At 43.1% G+C, this 20108-nt stretch overlaps 1 protein-coding gene across 21 annotated transcripts in view; it reads right to left on the bottom strand.

Moving 5' to 3' along the window:
- The window catches only part of LOC139368037 (transcription factor 7-like 2), a 111636-nt gene extending 98323 nt beyond the window's left edge, over nt 1–13313 (bottom strand). For all 21 annotated transcript variants that reach the window (XM_071106543.1, XM_071106544.1, XM_071106551.1 and 18 more), the window contains exons 1-3: nt 12864–13313; nt 12649–12715; nt 12371–12495 (exon numbers count right to left, since the gene is read on the bottom strand). In XM_071106543.1, the coding sequence (XP_070962644.1) occupies nt 12371–12495; nt 12649–12715; nt 12864–13052 (381 nt within the window). In that variant the 5' untranslated portion in view covers nt 13053–13313. The remainder of the gene's footprint in view (nt 1–12370; nt 12496–12648; nt 12716–12863) is intronic.
- Between the last annotated feature and the right edge of the window lie 6795 nt (nt 13314–20108).

The raw sequence follows: 20108 nt of genomic DNA, 5'->3' as shown, positions 1-20108 counted from the left end.
GCGACTGGGAAGGAGGGAGGATGGCTGGATGTTACCAACCACATGTCAAATTGAGAAAGAGGGATTCTTCCAGAGCGATTTAGAAAATGTGGAGGTCCGCAAAGCAATCCTGCAGGCCACGTTACAGGATGAGGAGGAGTAGGGTTGGTGGGCAGAGTTCGTCTCTCATGAACATCCACTCTGTGGCCCTGGAAATAAGAGTTCCCCGTTGTAATCTCCAACTCTGCCATGATATCGGCGTCAAAGTGAGGGGGAATAGCAGACAAGTTAACTAAGGGAGATAATATATTATAATACTGCAGGTCGTTTAGCAGATGCTTTCATCCAAAGCGACTTCCAGTCATGCGTGCATACATTTTACATATGGGTGGCCCTGGGAATCGAACCGACGATCCAGCCGTTGCAAGCGCCATGCTCTACCATCTGAGTCATACAGGACCACCAGCATCTGCTCTGGCAAGCTGGAAGGACCTGAGTCTACAGCTCCAATCACTTGGCCTATACTGCAAACTGACCCACATCCTTAAACAATCAAATGTCAATACTGGTCCACAGTAGTAGCATCCAGTGGCTTACTAACAACACTAAGCAATGGGACTACAGTAGTTTCAGACCAAATGATCCCTGCTGAGATTAGGGTGAAGAATTCCACCGAATGCCGTCTCCTTACCCCCTCACCACGGCCATGGACTCCTGCCCTCCCAGCTGCTGTGTGTGTGGCAGGGGGAGCGCCATGGCAGGCAACTCTGACACCTGTCCCTGACAAGTCCCAGCATTCACACAGTAACTAAAGCTCGCTGCCTGGAAGTCAGGTGAAAAACACGAACCCCCACTTCCTGACAGCACACACACACACAGTAGACTACACGCGTTGCAATATCCCAACCAAGAGGCACTTAAGTGTTATCCAGACCACTTACAAAGTCTCAATACCATGGCTAGAGACACCCTCATGTCTCTCAGATTAAATCTGTGGCTTGGAGCTGTAAAATGTTACTTCCCCCAGTCTCTCGCCCACCCTGCTGTAACCACCGGGTTTTTTTTTTGCATAGCGCTCGACTTGCGTAACTGTCGAGTGGTTTGTCTCTCGGGAGACAATGACTTTGTTCAGAGCAGGCCAAATCTTTCCATTTTAAATAGGCTAGAGATTGTGAGAGAGACAAGACGATTGGTCCACTGTTTAAAAAAAAAACACTTCTATGAGAGTTGTGTAACATACAGGTAACTGCCCAAATAAAGGAAACACCAGCATCGTGTCTTAATAGGGCGTTGGGCCAGCATGAACCCGAACAGCTTCAATGCGCCTGGTATAGATTCTACAAGTGTCTGGAACTCCATTGGAGGGATGCGACAACATTCTTCCACAAGAAATTCCATCATTTGGTGTTTTGTTGACAGTCGTGGAAAATGTTCTCAGGCTCCAGAATCTCCCATTGGTGTTTAATTGGGTTGAGATCTGGTGAATGAGATGGCATATGGTTTACATCCTTTTCATGCTCATCAAACCATTCAGTGACCACTCGTGCCCTGTGGATGGGGGCACTGTCATCCTATGGGGGCACAGCCATGATAGGCAAAATAATGGCCTGCCCAGTAATTTTATACATGATCCGAAGCACAATGGGATGTTTACTGCTTAATTAACTCAGGAACCACAGCTGTGTGGAAGCACCTGCTTTCAGTATACTTTGTATCCCTCATTTACTCTGAGTGTTTCCTTTATTTTGGCAGTTACCTGTACAGTGCGTTGTTTTTTTAAGGGAACAGTGAGAAGCACAGATAGGTAAGACTGCCTGAGGCTGAGGCCCTGAGCCTTGTGTGCCTGGAGTAAACGTCGGAATCCACGCTGTAATTGTAACTTAATTGTAAACTCCCCTGAGTTCACTGAGAGTATCAAAGTCTAGCTGGGTCAGGGAGTGTGTAATTGAGTTGTACAGTCCAACAACAGCTACAACTGACACTGCTGCAGCTACTGTGAATCCTTCTACTATTACCACTAGTAGTGCTTCTTTACCCATAATATACTTTATGTGCGCTATATAGTGAGTTTGTGGGGGTTGTGGGGGTTCAAGCTGCGTGCTGGGGCAGAGGACTGAGCCTGATTGAGTGCTGCAGCCCCTGGTATGGAGATGCTGCCGGTGCTCACTCTGCCACATGGCCGAGCACCGCCCCGTTCCCCGCCTCATTTGCACGGCTGTCCCGCTTTCTGCACTCAGTGTATCTTTTTGTCATTTCCCTGCCGAGGGTCCATTTGTATTATCTGCCGAAATGGCAGGCAGAGGGAGGAGGAGGTAGGGAGGAGGGGGTAGGGAGGCGGGGGTAGGCAGGAGGAGGGGGTAGGGAGGAGGTAGGGAGGAGGGGGTTGGGAGGAGGGGGTAGGGAGGAGGGGGTAGGCAGGAGGAGGGGGTAGGGAGGAGGAGGTAGGGAGGAGGAGGTAGGGAGGAGGGGGTAGGCAGGGAGAGGGGGTAGGGAGGAGGAGGTATGGAGGAGGAGGTAGGGAGGAGGGGGTAGGCAAGAGGAGGTAGGGAGGAGGGGGTAGGGAGGAGGAGAAAACAGGGGAGTCTTGTACCAAGGAGACTGTGTTTTTCTACAGCGGCGCTTCTCAACACCAACCTCCCCCCAGAACACACACACAGGCGGACGGACACTGAGGCCCAACACCCCCTCCCTGACTAATGTGCCCCGACACTCATACATCACCCATAAATTGGCCAAATGAATTAACCATGACCTCTGCTTAGCGTTACAGCCTTTAAATGGATTTCCGACTCCTCAGGTCTGCCCAATAATTGCATTTATCCATCTTGTTGAAACGCAGTTTACACACTTGCTAACATCATGCCAATCCCGGCTACATATTCCGCTCCACTGGCGGGAGTGAGGGAGATTTGTCATCGGACCATAACAGGTAATTCGAACAACAATTAGTCTGATGACTTCACTGTATGTCAATGTCTGGCAGCCCAGTAGGCAGGGCCTTGGTGGAACTATCTATCTAAACCCCACTCTTTCTCAACTCAAACCTCGCAATTCTTTAATATCAGTCACGCAAACCTCCAGGTTGAAGAAACAACAGCCGGCCATGGTTGTGGTATCTGGTAAATGAGGGTCGTGAGCAACCACACACAGACAGACCACGCTATAGCTGTGAACACTGGTGTTGGTGGGGTTCATCTCTACACTTGTGTTGTGTTTGAACAGTAGTGCATCAGACACTCTGGGGTCCACAGGACAATTCAGCAATGTAAACACAGAGGAACTTCCTTCCCCTCCGGTCCTTCAGGCCGGCACTGAGACGACCCACTGTTTAAACAGCAGAGAATTCCTCCGGCCGCCTGGCCCTACCAGAGCAGCTGCTCTCCACTGAGACCTCAGTGCGGGGCGGACCAGAGAGCAAGAGAGTAACGTCAAAAAGTCCTCGGGGTTATCCTCCAAAGATAAATACATATTTAAATACATAATGGCCATAACAGGTTAACTTTGACCACTGTGATGTCTGAATGGGTTTTATTTGTTCACATACAATGCTAGCGTAGTGACCTGGGCACAGGCAGATGAGCTAACCAGAATATCAAGAGTTAAAACTGAAATCTTGCCACTCAACACCACCTGTTATGACAAAGCCAGCAATTTATCTTTATTGGTATTTGAAAAATGCAAAGCACGGTGCTCCATAAAGATAGAGGGGAAGTTAAACTCCTCGTTCTAAAGGGCACTGTGACAGACGTCACAAGGGCCAGTCACATGACCCTCATTTTGTCCACCCCCGCAAAATGACACCATGGCGACCGAGACGCTTACTCTCGGTTGTGTGGACCACGTTCAATATTTCATGAATCACTTAAGTTCTCAAAACTCTTCCTTTTCATCTACTATTATTATGACATCATGTAAATCCTTTCAAATGACTGTCAATCAAACCTGTTATATCACTATAATAGGCCTAATATAGAAAATCAGAGGCGACTTCCTTTCCCCTGTACATATCGACCTTAGTGCTATATGACTGTGAACAACAGGTCATGATTTAAACCCAAACCTTATTTCAACCTTGCTGAATCCAATTGTCCTCCACTTCAACAGGGCAAAATTCCCTCTGCTTTTCAATTGATTTGGTCCTCAGTCCGCATCCATCCCCTCTGGCTGACAGCGAAGGCCACTCATCCCACCTCGGGCCAGTTGTCCAAACAGACACTCAATTCACTTTGACCCCTTAGGGAGCCAATTGACAATTCACTCAGTGCTGGGAGTCAATCTCCTCACGTTTGGAATTGACCCTAAACATTGCTGACCCCATTCCTCAGTGGAGTAGAGTGCATTAGGGAGATTTAAACCTATGCTTTTCACACAAACGACCCCCCCCCCCACCACCTACTCAAACACACAGACCATAACATACAATTATATCCCACAACAGAATGAGATGTGCTATTCAATCTACTCTACAGCTTACTAGGAGCCCACTGTAGCATGTGCCCATGTGACCAGCACTTCTCATGATATGTTATCTACTGTGAACAAATCTACTTAAAAAGCTGTCCTTATTAAGAGGGACAATATTATCGTGTGCAAATAGATTTCTATTCGGCAGCAAAAGAGTGGACACTGGAAATTTGCTCTTAATCTATTGGGAAATTGGTGCACAGACCCGGATGATCTCTCAGTACTCCACATTGCGTGTGTGCAAAGGGCTTAAATTTCATTAGCCTTGTGCATTTTTACATACAGTAATCTCCGCAACATTTTGTTCTAAATCCCACAATAATCTGGAGATTAGCAGATGATCTTATTTCTGCTGCGGCTCTGAAACTCCCTCACCTTTTCAAGCAGTTATCAACCAACCTTTTACAGCAAAAAAGCAAACAATCACCTCCTTAGTGCGCTCACACACACACACACACACACACACACACACACACACACACACACACACACACACACACACACACACACACACACACACACACACACACACACACACACACACACACACACACACACACAGCACTCCTCAGAACTTATCCTCCCACAATTAAGAGTATAATTAGAATATAACATGTGCATCGTTTTATCACCTTTCCCTTCTCAATGGTGCGTTTAATACAAAACGGTCCCTCACATCATCAGATTATCCGAACAAACAAACAATTGCAATCACAACCTGGACAGACAGACCCATCTCAAGGATGTCAAATGATCTATGCTCCTTATAAATACAGAAACCCTTGACATTTGTGAATACATTAAATACAGCAGATAATCACCATAACAGGATACACTGGTAAGACTGCTGCCTCTTTTAACGCAGGACCTAATATTGTAATGACAATGACTTTATATTTGCAATTTCTTTTCCCTTTCAAGTAAAAAATACTCTTATAGGTTTGTTGTAGTTTATAACAATGTGGAGATCCTACAGGGATGAATAAGTCCTAAAGGGTTCACATATTTTCTCCAAACATTGCAGGCAATTATTCATAATCACTTCTCCCAAAACACCAAGCCCTCCTGAGTGAGATTTCCGCACAGTGGAACATTCTAGAGCGTTCTACCACATCCATAAAAGGCTGGCCAACCACAGGTGATCCCTGCACATTGGCACGGCTCGTTATTATATAGCCCAACATGATCATTAGGGGTTGTGATAGTGTTACACAAACCGCAGACACACAGGCGTGCGAGCTGCGCACACACACACACATGCAAACACACACACACACACACACGCGTCGCGCACAAGCAAACAGACAGACAGACACTCCAATGGAAAACTCAACCACTCCTATCACTCGTCATAAAAGGGTCAGAGAGGCAGCTCTTTTCCCAACAGACAGCACTCTGCACTTTGACCCTCCCCAAACACACTCCAATCCAAACATATGCCTGGCACCACCAAATTCCCCCACTGTCACACAATCCTCTCGCCCACCAACGCTTTTAGGGCGGACATTTTGATGATGAGACGTAGACACAGGAGGAGGTAAATACTGTAGAGAACTGGCCAGATTCATTAAGAGGAAAAGCCACACACATGGCCTGTCCGTCAAGCTCGGCAATAAACTTGCCCCCTCCCTCTTCTCCTAGTCCCGCTGTTTTTTTGGGGGGGGTATAAATGTGAGGCCTGGAGGCACTATTATTTGGACATTAACCAGGAACTGTCGCTGCTCTCATTGCCCGGCATTAACAGCAATTATGCGCCCTATTCAACCGGCCTTTGTGCGACCCCCCCCCACACACACACACACACACACACACACACACATCGATGGACTCATTTCCCGCTTTTCTTAACCCCCCCCAACGCATTCTCTCCCACGCCGCCGGTAAACTCTGGGCTTGAATGAATGAGTTCATGGAAATATGCACACAGACAAAAAAGTAAATATACCTAGTGTAAATGTTATCAATAATAGCATCAATAATTATTTCCCCCACCAAAAAACAGACATTAAAATACCGTGCACGTGCACGTGCATTAATGATACAGTGTTTCCCTTTGAAAAGGTCTGTGGTATGACGATCATGAAATGATCATTAAACAGACAATCAATACTACAGATGTACCACAGAGCTATTTGTGGACACAAGAAAGAGTAGCTGCTGATATTACAACAGCTAATGGGGATCCAAATACCCCAGAAATCGTATCTTTGTACTGGCTGCAGTGCAAAACCCAGCTCTATTGTAAAGGAATACAACTACCACCTACTCTAAACTATATTGATTCTATAATTGATGGAAAGAGAAAAAAATATTTCAGCTTCAGTAGAATTACAGAATAAAGGGGTGAGATTGTCGATCTTAAGGAGTCATTGCCTGCAAGGTAAGCCTTGACATCTCGACTAGCAGTCCAGGGCTAACTCATCCGACGCTCGCAGCACGTGCATTTCTGTCAGAACCATTTAAAAGGTATTAGGACAATACAACAAAGAACCATAAGAACTGCCACTTGAAATTCAGGGAACATCCATGCATTTTACATGTGTCCGATCTAGGGAGCATAAAATATCCAATATATGAGTGCATATTGCATGCACATACTGTGCCGTACATATATGGGACACACATGCACACACACACACCCACAGATAGGCACTCATTAGATTTCCATGTTTCAGGGAGCCCCAAGCCCTGTGGGCCGGCAGCAAGACTATATTTAACAGATGACAAAAGTTGCATTCCAGATGTACAGTGAGATCTTTGTGTTGAGCTTTATGGAAATGCATGGGAGACAGAGACAGAGAGATCGAGAGAAAGGGAGAGAGGGGGTGAGTGGAAGGGAAGAAGAGGGGAGCACCAGTCCACAGCTGCTAAGCCAATGCTGTTTCTTTAACAGAATAGCATACAGCGGTATGGCCCAGCGATAGGGAGGTGGAAGGTTAGGGGTGAAAGTGTTTTGTCGGTAGTCTATGCAATTTGCTTTACCAGCCACAGTTCTATTGAGGAGCAAACATTGTATATTTCAGTTATAGGTCTATTACAATTGAATGAAACCCATCACCTTTTTGAAAACCTTAAATTTAGAGTTCTATTACGCAAAAACCCATCGCATAGGTTTGATAGGTAAACATTAGGGGACAAAAGAAGAATGAACTATACCCAAACTTTATTCACTACCAGTAGGGAACTACTCCCATCCCAGTATTTAAAGACCGAATTAAAAACACGCCCACAAACGTGTACGACTGACTTATTTTTTGTTGTGTGTGTCGCTGATGGAGAGTTTTGAATGCTTTCACACAGCTTTGCCTGCCAACATCATCAGCATAAGACAATTAAGCCCTGCCAACGAGGAAAAAAAACCCATCTCTGTAAATATTTACAGCGCAAATCTTTTCCATTCATTCACCAGGCGCTAACAAAACCTTACTGTACTCTCCCTCTCTACCCCCCCCCCCCCCCCCCCCCCTCTTTCTCTACATCTGCGATTCATTGACTTTACAATTTACCACATGTCGAGATGGGAGAGGTCGAGACTCCATCTGAATCACGGCACAAATATGCGAGTGATTTATTGTTTTAAAAGCCGTGGGCCGATTTAGTGCAACTCCACTTTTCCTGAGCATTACTCCTATTGGCAGACCATGAACAATTACAGTTTGGACTAATTAAGCTGAGAGAATGTGCTGTGCGCCGCTAATGTCTAGCAGGCCCCAATTTTTGTTTAATGGTGCCAAACTTTGCTCCCCAACTTAACTCCCTCAAATCCAAAACAGATTGCACTTTTTATGGGTGTTTATCAAGCTCAAGAAAAATAAAGATGTTTTCTTTTCCTTGCATGGGATGAGAGGAACAGAGAGGTGGAAGGGGGGGAGAGGAAAGATAGAGAAAGAGAGAGAGGGAGAGAGAGAGAGCGGGTCCTGTTTCCACTATACTTTGTAAACAAAAGTGATTTGCAGGACAAAAGGATCACAACCTTAATAAATTCAGAGTGCGTTTTGCGAGGTGAAACACAAAATGTGGACGCATAGTGCCATGAACCCCCTGCGGATAGCAATTAGGTCCTATTAACATGTAAAGCCGATTTGATAAGGTTTGGGTCTATCCCCTAAATCCACATGAAGCTATCTTTCCTCACCTCGCAGGGACAAGCCATTCAGAGCTGCACCAGAACACACACAATCCACATCATATACCATTGTTATGCATATGCTGCTAACATATTTAAAAAGATACCGTCTGTGTCAATTCCAAATATTCCAAATATTCCAAATATTGGACATACCATCACATCTACATAAACACAAAGGACTACGCTAGGTGCTATTTCCAGGCTGATGTTCAATTACAACTGCTAAATCGGATGTTAATTGCAATAATCTTGCCACAAATCCACCAGTCCCTCCAAAAACATGTAAAAATGGCATGTCATTAATTGTGAAGGTAAGTAGTATTATTTTTTTTTAATAGGTGGGTCTACCACAATAGCAGAGATACTGGTGCAGCAATACAAGTGAAACAAAGAAATGAGAGAAAAAAAGCTATTGGTATAGCTAACCACACAAAGCTGCTCGCCGAGCTTGCTGTGGAATCGCCACGGGTCTCGGGAGCGTCTTTTTCCCCCACTCTAAATAGACCAGTGGAATCTTGGTGTTGTGTTCTCTCTCTCCCTCTCTCTTTTTTTGTTCCTTTTTTAAAACTAATCGTAATTATACAACGAAACCCAAAACCCCAGCCAAAAGCCTGCTTGCCCCGGGAATTATGAGGCCAGGGTTGGCGTCAAATATCTTAACATTCAAAAGTCCGAGAGGCAGTAAATAAACCCAGTAGATTTATGGCCCTGCAGCCCTATGCCAGAGTTCTTGGAACCCCGCTCTCTCGCCTCTCTGCAGACCTGTTGAGGTGTGACGTTAGCCCGTAGCGCTGGAGCTAACCCATCACCTTTTCAGAAAGACCCATGTTAGCATTAGCATCTGCACAATCGCAGAGAGAGAGAGAGAGAGAGAGAGAGAGAGAGAGAGAGAGAGAGAGAGAGAGATGTGCAAGAAACAGTATGGCACCGGGGGTTAGCTGGCCAGGCCTCTTCACCAATTCATCCTGCTCCTACTGAACCAGCAGACCTTTGTGTGAGGTTGGAAAAGGAGGGAGGGGAAGGAAGTGAGGAACGAGGGAAAGAGGGAGGAGAAGAGGGCAGGAGGCCTAACACCCTGGGCACAACATCATGTCAAATTGCTAAATGATCCCAAATTGTACAGCTTTTTAGACTTAGGTGGTTTGAAAAACAAACTCTCGCTCATTATAGCTCTCTGAGGTCAGACAAATTATAGTGACCTCCACACACACACACACACACACAAACACACACACACACTCACACTTCAAAAATACATGCCGTAACGGAATCACAGGAAGCATAGAAAGGCATGCCGAAAATGTTAAGATCACAGCCCACTGACAAAAAGGGGAACTCAATTGGTAAGACCGTAGCATCACTAACATCACAATCGTATTACCTTGGACCAATAAATGCCTAAAGGTATGGAAACAAAAAAACTCAAATGTGCACACACATGCCAAAACATGAATTTCAAAAATAATAGTATTGCGCCGTCTGCGCCAACGAGACCGGAAATTGATTAAATTAGAAAATTGGACAACCGACGACGCCTGCTATATCAAAGAACTGTAACATAACAATGGAGTGAGCTAGCCATTTCCAATCACAGACACAGTACCAGTCATATTCCGCAGCCTTCATTACTAGTTAGGGAGGAAGACAGATAATCAATGCCCAGGTGAATTATTGATGCTATACATTTATGAATACAACAGACACAAAACATCAAAGCTCTAACGTCTGGACACACACGGTGTAAAAAAGGAGGGCTGGGTTAGTGCAGTAGGTAAACCACCGTCAGCCTAAAAAGGTATGACGTACTCTCAGGGGAGGAAGAATAAAGCTGTACTGCACATTTATAGTGCAGTTCTATTTGTGCAATAAAATGATATCACGTGTGCAATGTCGCCTTGCTTTGTAAACCAATTACAAAGCAAACAGGGTTCGCTAGGCATTTCTGAAATGTTATTTTGTAAAGATGATCTTATCCCACATACAGGTAGGTGATGGGGAATGACAGTGACCAAAAAGGCTAATATGACAATGTTCCTGATTAGGAATTACCTCTGAACTAATGGGCAATAGGAGGAAGACTGTACACAGACCCGAGATCAGATTGAGACATGTACAGCAGCATCTTCTTACAGTGCAAGGGCATTCCATGACTTTATTCTTATCAGCTTAGTACATAAGCACATTCTAATGTGGAAGTTATGTGTGCTAGTGCTAGACCTGGGTTTATAGTGAACAAAAAGAAACTAACCCTTGCCCGTTGAAATAAGAAGCCAGCTTAAAGTGTGTGTGTGTGTGTGTGTGTGTGTGTGTTGTGTGTGTGTGTTAAAGGTAAAGAAAGGCAACTGGTCTCAAATATGCACAAGACACACATTTAATAAAAGACCTAATCATAAAATATACAAATAGCAAGATAATTCAATAAGATGTCCAAAAAAAAACAACAAACAAAAAAAATAGCTGTTTAATTATTTTGTAGACATGTTATAAGACATGCTTAACATGTGTCAGACACAAAAGGATGCATTGCATTGCCCATCACATGTGTGTTGATTTTCAAGGTGTGCCTGATGCACTAAATTGAGGAAACAAATATGAATTGAATTACCAAAAGGCGTATATGGGGGTAAGTTCATATTTCCTAATGCCTATTTTTTTTGCCTTAACCTTGTAAAATTAGATGACACGTCCTAAAGCGACGACTTGTAATTGCAACCATAAAAAAAAGAAAGAAGAATGGTTTAGAAAATGATCCCGCTTAAGCATTGCCCAGTGGGACTTGGAGGTGGCGAGTAATTGAGTAAGTTTGCATAATTATAGCAAAGCTGATAGCCTCTAATAAATAAGATGAATTTATTCATAAAGAACGTTTTACATGGCACATGCTTCTAAGAGCGATGGTTTACCCGTTACAAGCTCGAGTGGTATGCAAGCAGTACATAGGCTACAACACTGCAGCATGTCAAATTCTAACATTATTTCCAGCCTATACATCATATTGTTTTAGATTGAAATGTTTGAGAGAAAAATATGAATGTCTGCATATTCAAAGTAACTGTCAATGACAGGCCTCTTTCAGCTAATGTCAATGCCGTTAGACAGATGCAAATATCATAAACTAATCAACACGTTGGTTTTGTTTTTAGAAGGTTCCTTCTCAATGCTCTTCTGAGTTTCCTTTATGTTGATATATTTATCTAAACGTACTTGTGTTAGGTGTTACTACACAGTACCAAGAAGGTTTAAATGGGTCATGAGTTTTAAGCATTAAAGCAAAAAAAAGGTTTTCAATGATGTTGTGAAAACAACGTAGCCAAGGCAGAGTGCAACATTATATTAGGGGGCAGTATAAAATCAAAGCCAGAAGCAGCCTATCTGAAACTCACATAATAATACAATAACAACAAGAAAAACAAGAATCATTTTTAATTGTCCAATATAAACTGAAATGTTTTTATTAAAATTAATGTTTATGTTTTGTATTATAATTTGATCACAAGTGAACAAGAAATAGATTATTCCTCATATGCACATGACCTTGCATACAATTGTTTTTATTTGAGGTGATGGAAACGCATTGAGTATCCCTACTCCTAAAGAATGCTATCGGCTTCAGAGAGACATGCAGGAAAGGAACACTGTGTTGCAAGCAACATGCATGCCATTGTACAGTTCATAAGTTGTGAAACTTCTGTCTACATTTAACGACTAAACACACCTAGCTGGGTGACAATGCTCGTTTACTCTAGGGGCTACTTGGGTTGTGTCCACTAATGTATAGGTGTAAATAAACGAACTTACTGTGCGAGCTGTTGGAGAAAGTGATCCATTCGGAAGGTACGGGCTTGTAAGATCGGGGATCATTATAAATGGATAGCCCGGGTACGGTGGGCTCTTGAACAGCCCTCCATCTTGCCTTTTCGCAGCTAACATGGCGGGGGAAAAGAATAACTTTTATAAGTGCCTTGAAAACTTTGATGCATCTGAGATTCCAGAAGAAACTCATTCGGTACGCTCATATAGTGCCATTGTGTAAAAATCTAAGAGACAAGAGCGTGAACGGAAAAGCAGAAACTCACCCTCCTCTAAACTTTCTCTTGTTTTGTCTCTGAAAGTTTCAGATCTAGGCGGAGGCCGTCTTTCCGCCTTGAAATGCAACGAAACACAGGGGTTGCATTAAAGAAACACATAGGGAAATCATTACTTTTTAAATACCGTGGTTTCACTGCACATTTCGCGCACAATAAGTAAATGGTTGCAAACTACCGAATGGACAATCGATTATTTCACTTACCTCCGAATCCGACGAGCTGTTTTGATTTGTTTCTGATTCATTTACAAGAGAAGATTTGACATCTGCTAAATCCCTTTCTGCTGATAAATTCTCCGAAATTTTTTCCTCCTGCTCCCCTTCGTCTTTGAAGGAAATCATTTCATCGTTCGCACCCAAATCGTCCCCTCCACCGCCGTTGAGCTGCGGCATTTTCCCGAGCAATTTTGGGGGGCAAAAACACAAAGTTTTAAACCCTTGATCTTGGAGATCTAGAATCCGAGTTAAAGTTTAGAGTCTGTATTGGCGTTTTCCAAGCACTGGCGGTTAGTACAAACTAAAAAGAAGGGGAATCTTGGCAGAAAAAGAAGCCGGAGATGGAGCTGAGCCGCTCGGATTGAGTGAGTTGAAGTTGGTCGGAGTGGTTTTCAGTTCAAAGGCGGCGCTGATTGACAGATAGAGAGGGATGGAAATAGAGAGAGTCTGGATTCAGGATTATTGACAGGGAGAAACACACAAGAAACTAATGAGATTCAAAAAGGGAGGGACGTGAAGTGACGTTTTTATAAATAGGGAGAGAGAGAAAAAAGCCTGGAGGAAGCTGGCGGACGAGTGTGCAGTTAGAGAAGGCAGTTTGGGTGAGGAACGCAGGACAGCGAAGCGCCCGTTTGCTTTTTTGCTGGAATAGCAAAATAGGCTGAAGTAGCCTACTTGTAAATGCGGATTCAATATATGGGCGGTCTCCCACTGAAAATGAATAGAGGGCACATCCTTATTTTCTCCTGTTTCAAAATGTAGCAATTTTGAAAAACCACGGCATAGGGGCCAAAAGTTTACTGCGCATACTTTCCAGGATAAACTTAAATCAATATAGGCTATATCAACATTTGCTTCATAGGGTAGAGGCAGGTTACATGAAGCAGTAGGAATACCATTTCGATTACTATGACATCTTGAGCCCGTTCCATTTTTCTTTAGCCCATGTCATGCTAGCTATGATTATGTTGATATTATTAGACACGTTGTTGTACATTTCTCATAACATATTGCATAATTTTATATTTTAGACTATATCCTGAATTAGGTTGCATCTATAGTTTATGCATTTGCATTTTGAAATACAAAGGACACAATAATGGGCGCACAGACGTGCTCTCAGTCTGCACACGGTTGGGAAGAATACAGGCAGAGGGGCTAATGAGGCCGGGGTTTTAAGACTAACCTGTAGCCTATTCATTCTGAATAATATAACAGGGGCTTGGTACATTTGTGCTGTGTTCTTTTCTCCATCTGACAGATGGAGAGGGAAAAGGGAAAAAATGCCAGCAATAAACTTTTCAGCTCATTTGTATCATTGATGCAAATTATTAACGGCTCTGAAAAAATAAATAATTATGGAGCAGGTTTATTTATAATGGACATCGAGTGGTGCTGGAATAAAGACATTTTAATTAGACGATAGGTTAGATTTTTTTTTGTACGACAATTTAATGAATAACACACTTAAACCTACTGTTTGCGTCAAATTATGTCACCTGTCTGAATATTAATATGCTTAATTGACTCCTTGACAGCTCTACACAAGGCGGTCAATCAGGTCACGGTCAATTGACCGAAGCCTGGTTGTAGGCCTGCCTAGCAAGAAGGCCAGTATCTAGTCTTTTTTACAACGAAGATTTATTGAATATAAAACTGCCTACCTGAATGTGGTCTACGATCATCCTCAACACTTATCGCTGCTTGTATTCACACCTTCGTCTCGAAGTGTTGTTTAAAAACAGCAACCTCTAGGAACTCAAAAATAAGTCCTTCTTCGCTCAGTGTTTGAAGTGTTTGAAAAAATTAGGCAGAGAAACAAAACGAGGGTTTAGCATTTTTTGTTTCGCACAATTTTCTTCATTGTTAATTCTGAAATGTAATTATTAAAGTGTATATCTCTGCTTCGGCCTATAGGGTTCATATTTTTGATGACTCCTAAAATGCTGTTGGTAGGCATGTATAACATTTTTCTTAGAAAATATAAACAGTTTATGGAATAGGCCTATAGCTGACACACCTCTCATTTGGCTGCTCTAGACAGACCACTTTAGAGAGAGAGAGAGAGAGAGAGAGCATGTGTGTGACTCAGTAGTCCACTTGTGAGGCTCCAAAATGTAGCCTGGAAAAGCAATATTCCATTTAATAATCATAAAAGTGATGTTTAATAAATTATTAAATGTTTCTTCCAGAAAAACAAAATATACAACTGTAGGATTTTTTTTTTTTTTTAATGGCATAATATGCTGTTTTTTAGTCTGTCTTCTGCTCGGTGGTCAAAATACTGTATTGACAAAAAAAATCCACATAGACCTGCTGCATGCCAGAGATAAGGGCTCTATAATGAACCTGTATATCAACTCGCTTAAACAGGCTGTTTTAAAAGCGCAATATGATCACTGATCTGGCATGACTGGATCAGCTGAAAGCAATATGGTAGAAATCTACACAATATTATCAAATTATTGAGGAAGGAAGGAAGGAAACATTGGCTGGGCAGGAGGGAATATAAGGATACTCTTCTTAGATAATCATGTATGTCTGTGTATGCAGCAAAGAGGCGCCCCACCACTCGCAGCTCTACAGACCTGGAGCCCACACATAACAACCCAAAGCAGTGGAATTCCAAGCTTGCCTCTCCCTGGATTACCTCAGCAGGTGCCTGAGAGTTCACTGTGTTGTGTGGCGTGTTATCGTGCCTGCAGCGGGGTACCTGCCTCTGATGCTGTCCCATTGAGTCTAATCTGAGGGACCTTCTAATAGGCTGATGTGTGACTCAGCCAAAAACAGGATGGTATGTAATCTAATGGGCATTTGATGAATTACTGTATTATTATTATTATTGTACACTGAGTGAACAAAACATTAGGAACACTTTCCTAATATTGAGTTGCAGCCCCTTTTGCCCCTCCTAATAGCCTCAATTCGTTGGGGCATGGACTCTACAAGGTGTCGAAAGCTTTCCACAGGAATGCTGGCCCAATTGTGTCAAAGTTGGCTGGATGTCCTTTGGGTGGTGGACCATGCTTGATACACACAGGAAACTGTTGAGCTTGAAAAACCCAGCAGAGTTGCAGTTCTTGACACACTCAAACCAGTGCGTCTGGCACCTACTACCATACCCCGTTCAAAGGCACTTTAAATATTTTGGCTTGCACATTCAACTTTAACCTGTCTCCTCCCCTTCATCTACACTGATTTAAGTAGATTTCATTAATGGATCATAGCTTTCACCTGGATTTACCTGTGTCATGACTATGTCATGTTCCTAATGTTTCGTACACTCAGTGTATATTATATCATTCCAGAGCGGCGCAGTGGTCTAAGGCACTGCATCGCGGTGCTTGAGGCTTCACTACAGACCCATTTTCGATTCCAGGCTGTGTCACAGCTGGCCGTGACTGGGAGATCCATGAGGCGGAGCACAATTGTCCCAGCGTCGCCCAGGTTAGGGGAGGGTTTGACCGGCCAGGATTTCCTTGTCCGATCTCACTCTAGTGACTCCTTGTGGCAGACCGGGAGCCTGCAAGCTGACTTTGGTCGCCAGATGGACTGTGTTCCCTCCGACACGTTGGTGTGGCTGTCTTCCGGGTTAAGCGAGCATTGTGTCAAGAAGCAGTGCAGCTTGGCAGGGTTGTGTTTCAGAGGAAGCATGGTTCTCGACAGTCGCCTCTCCCGAGTCAGTAGGGGAGTTGCAACGATGGGACAAGACTGTAACTACTAATTGGATATCATGAAATTGCAGCGAAAAAGGGGTAAAAATTAAATACAAAAATTAAGTGTTGTTATTGGTGTTCCTATCAACTGCAGTTATATACAGTGGGGAGAACAAGTATTTGATACACTGCCGATTTTGCAGGTTTTCCTACTTACAAAGCATGTAGAGGTCTGTAATTGTTATCATAGGTACACTTCAACTGTTAGAGACGGAAACTAAAACAAAAATCCAGAAAATCACATTGTATGATTTTTAAGTAATTAATTAGCATTTTATTGCATGCAATAAGTATTTGATCATCTACCAACCGGTAAGAATTCCGGCTCTCACAGACCTGTTAGTTTTTCTTTAAGAATCCCTCCTGTTCTCCACTCATTACTTGTATTAACTGCACCTGTTTGAACTCGTTACCTGTATAAAATACACCTGTCCACACACTCAATCAAACAGACTCCAACCTCTCCACAATGGCCAAGACCAGACAGCTGTGTAAGGACATCAGGGATAAAATTGTAGACCTGCACAAGGCTGGGATGGGCTACAGGACAATAGGCAAGCAGCTTGGTGAGAAGGCAACAACTGTTGGCGCAATTATTAGAAAATAGAAGAAGTTCAAGAGGACGGTCAATCACCCTCGGTCTGGGGCTCCATGCAAGATCTCACCTCGTGGGGCATCAATGATCATGAGGAAGGTGAGGGATCAGCCCAGAACTACATGGCAGGACCTGATCAATGACCTGAAGAGAGCTGGGACCACAGTCTCAAAGAAAACCATTAGTAACACACTACGCCGTCATGGATTAAAATCCTGCTGCGCACGCAAGGTCCCCCTGCTCAAGCCAGCGCATGTCCAGGCCCGTCTGAAGTTTGCCAATGACCATCTGGATGATCCAGAGGAGGAATGGGAGAAGGTCATGTGGTCTGATGAGACAAAAATATAGCTTTTTGGTCTAAACTCCACTCGCTGTGTTTGGAGGAAGAAGAAGGATGAATACAACCCCAAGAACACCATCCAAATCGTGAAGCATGGAGGTGGAAACATCATTCTTTGGGGATGCTTTTCTGCAAAGGGGACAGGACGACTGCACCTTATTGAGGGGAGGATGGATGGGGCCATGTATTGCGAGATCTTGGCCAACAACCTCCTTCCCTCAGTAAGAGCATTGAAGATTGGTCGTGGCTGGGTCTTCCAGCATGACAACGACCCGAAACACACAGCCAGGGCAACTAAGGAGTGGCTCCGTAAGAAGCATCTCAAGTTCCTGGAGTGGCCTAGCCAGTCTCCAGACCTGAACCCAATAGAAAATCTTTGGAGGGAGCTGAAAGTCCATATTGCCCAACGACAGCCCCGAAACCTGAAGGATCTGGAGAAGGTCTGTATGGAGGAGTGGGCCAAAATCCCTGCTGCAGTGTGTGCAAACCTGGTCAAGAACTACAGGGAACGTATGATCTCTGTAATTGCAAACAAAGGTTTCTATACCAAATATTAAGTATTTTTTTTCTCTAATGTATCAAATAGTTATTGCATGCAATAAAATGCAAATTAATTACTTTAAAATTATACAATGTGATTTTCTGGATTTTTGTTTTAGATTCCGTCTCTCACAGTTGAAGTGTAACTATGATAAACATGTCAGACCTCTACATGCTTTGTAAGTAGGAAAACCTGCGAAATCGGCAGTGTATCAAATACTTGTTCCCCCCACTGTAGTAATTTCACAATAGAGGATTTTTTTTAATTGTAAAAGGACCTATCAATTCTGTCACCTTCTCACCCCTTTATATCAATACACACCACTGTATTTGATCAACCACTCTTCCTTCCTAGATATTACAGTGGAAAGAGCTATTATAGTCCTAGTGGTCCTTACAGCCAACCTCAGGCAAGATAGTCCTGCACACATACTAAACTATGTGAGCCAACAGTTAATTACCCACAATGCCTCTTTATTCCCGATCGTGCAGGCTGAAATGGATCTGGGGACAATTAGTATATTATAGGGTCTGTCTATGGTCCTTGCTATCTGGGATCTTTTAGACGTCCCAACTTTGACGTTACCCTATTGAAGTTTACATTTCAAATGGTTAAGGTAAGTGTTAGGGTTAGGGTTAGGTAATGTTACGGTTAGCGTTTAGGATAGGGACGTCCCAAAGATACCGGATAGCAATAACCGTCTGCCTACCAAATTGTTTTCATATTGGTAACAATATGTGCATTTTAAAGCCGTGTTTAAAGGGTAACTACAGTTTGAGTCATGCCAGATCCAGTCTGAGCAAGATGAATAAAACAATATAATGTTTTCTGTCTTTAACAAGTGGAACTTGGCATTTAACCTTTTATTGCATTTAGTCAATGACAAATTAGCCCTATTGTATGTGAAGGCTCTGGTAACCATTTTAGCATTTTTTCTAGTACAGTTCAGATTCATTATATCATATGAATAATGACATGGTTAACCACAATAATGTGTTTCTAATGGTTCTCCCCATTGTGTAAAATACAATAATGGGGGAATTTATTTTAAAAATGTATTTGATTATGCAAAGGACCTTTTATTTTATGATGTACAGTATTTTTATAATTATTTTAAAAGCTAATCGGACTACCAAAATGTGTTTGCAGAGGTGGTTAATTAATGTTTCCTGTCAGTGTACAGTACAAACATACAATACCACTCAGAAAGCTGAGTAGAACAGAAAAGAGATTATAAATGAGGTGGTTCGAGCCCTGAATGCTGATTGGCACTCCGCGTTACGTCGCACATAAGAACAGTCTTTAGCCGTGGTATATTGGCCAGAGACCACACCCCCTCTATTCATGCTGGAGAGTAAGTCACAAAAATAAGCATGGGTTTGTCTTATACTGTGCAATCAATACTATTGCCATGCCACAATTCCTTTAACAGTCTGTTCAACTGTAGTTTGATTAGATTGTTAAAAACTATACATTAATTCCCCAACATATATACTCACTCTGTAAATGTTTACATTTGACATTTTAGTCATTTAGCAGAAGCTCTTATCCAGAGCGACTTACAGTCGTGAGCGAACACATTTTCAGACTTTTTCGATACTGTACAAACTATAGGCATTGGATTGTTTAGAAGTGAGAAGCACAATATGAAGGAGAGTTCAAGTAACAGGTCAGACTAACATGATTGACGGTAACATTCTGGTTTTGTAGCACTACTTCTACCTCTGTAGGTATTGGCTGCTGGCAACATCGGACTGTCTCCAACCAGTCCACCGTTACGAAACAGTACATCGTGAGAACCATATTAGAGAAATTAAGTGAATTGCCTCCTTCATCCAAAACAAACAGCAGGCTTTTCAGAAATGGATGTGATAGTCATTAATCAGAGGGTGAGGCAGACCTAGAGCTCTCTAAACATGGAACCCACCTGAGACAGAACTGCAGGACCTTGGCGCTACAGAACACAGCCAGGGTCTGTGTTCGCTGTCCTCAAACCTTGTGGTCACCTCCGATGTGTCAGCCAAGGCACAGCAGTGTAAGT

Source organism: Oncorhynchus clarkii, chromosome 16 (assembly GCF_045791955.1).
Source record: "Oncorhynchus clarkii lewisi isolate Uvic-CL-2024 chromosome 16, UVic_Ocla_1.0, whole genome shotgun sequence".
NCBI lineage: Eukaryota > Metazoa > Chordata > Actinopteri > Salmoniformes > Salmonidae > Oncorhynchus > Oncorhynchus clarkii.
Note: the sequence above shows the minus strand (reverse complement) of the source record. Positions and strands in the feature narration are given on the sequence as shown.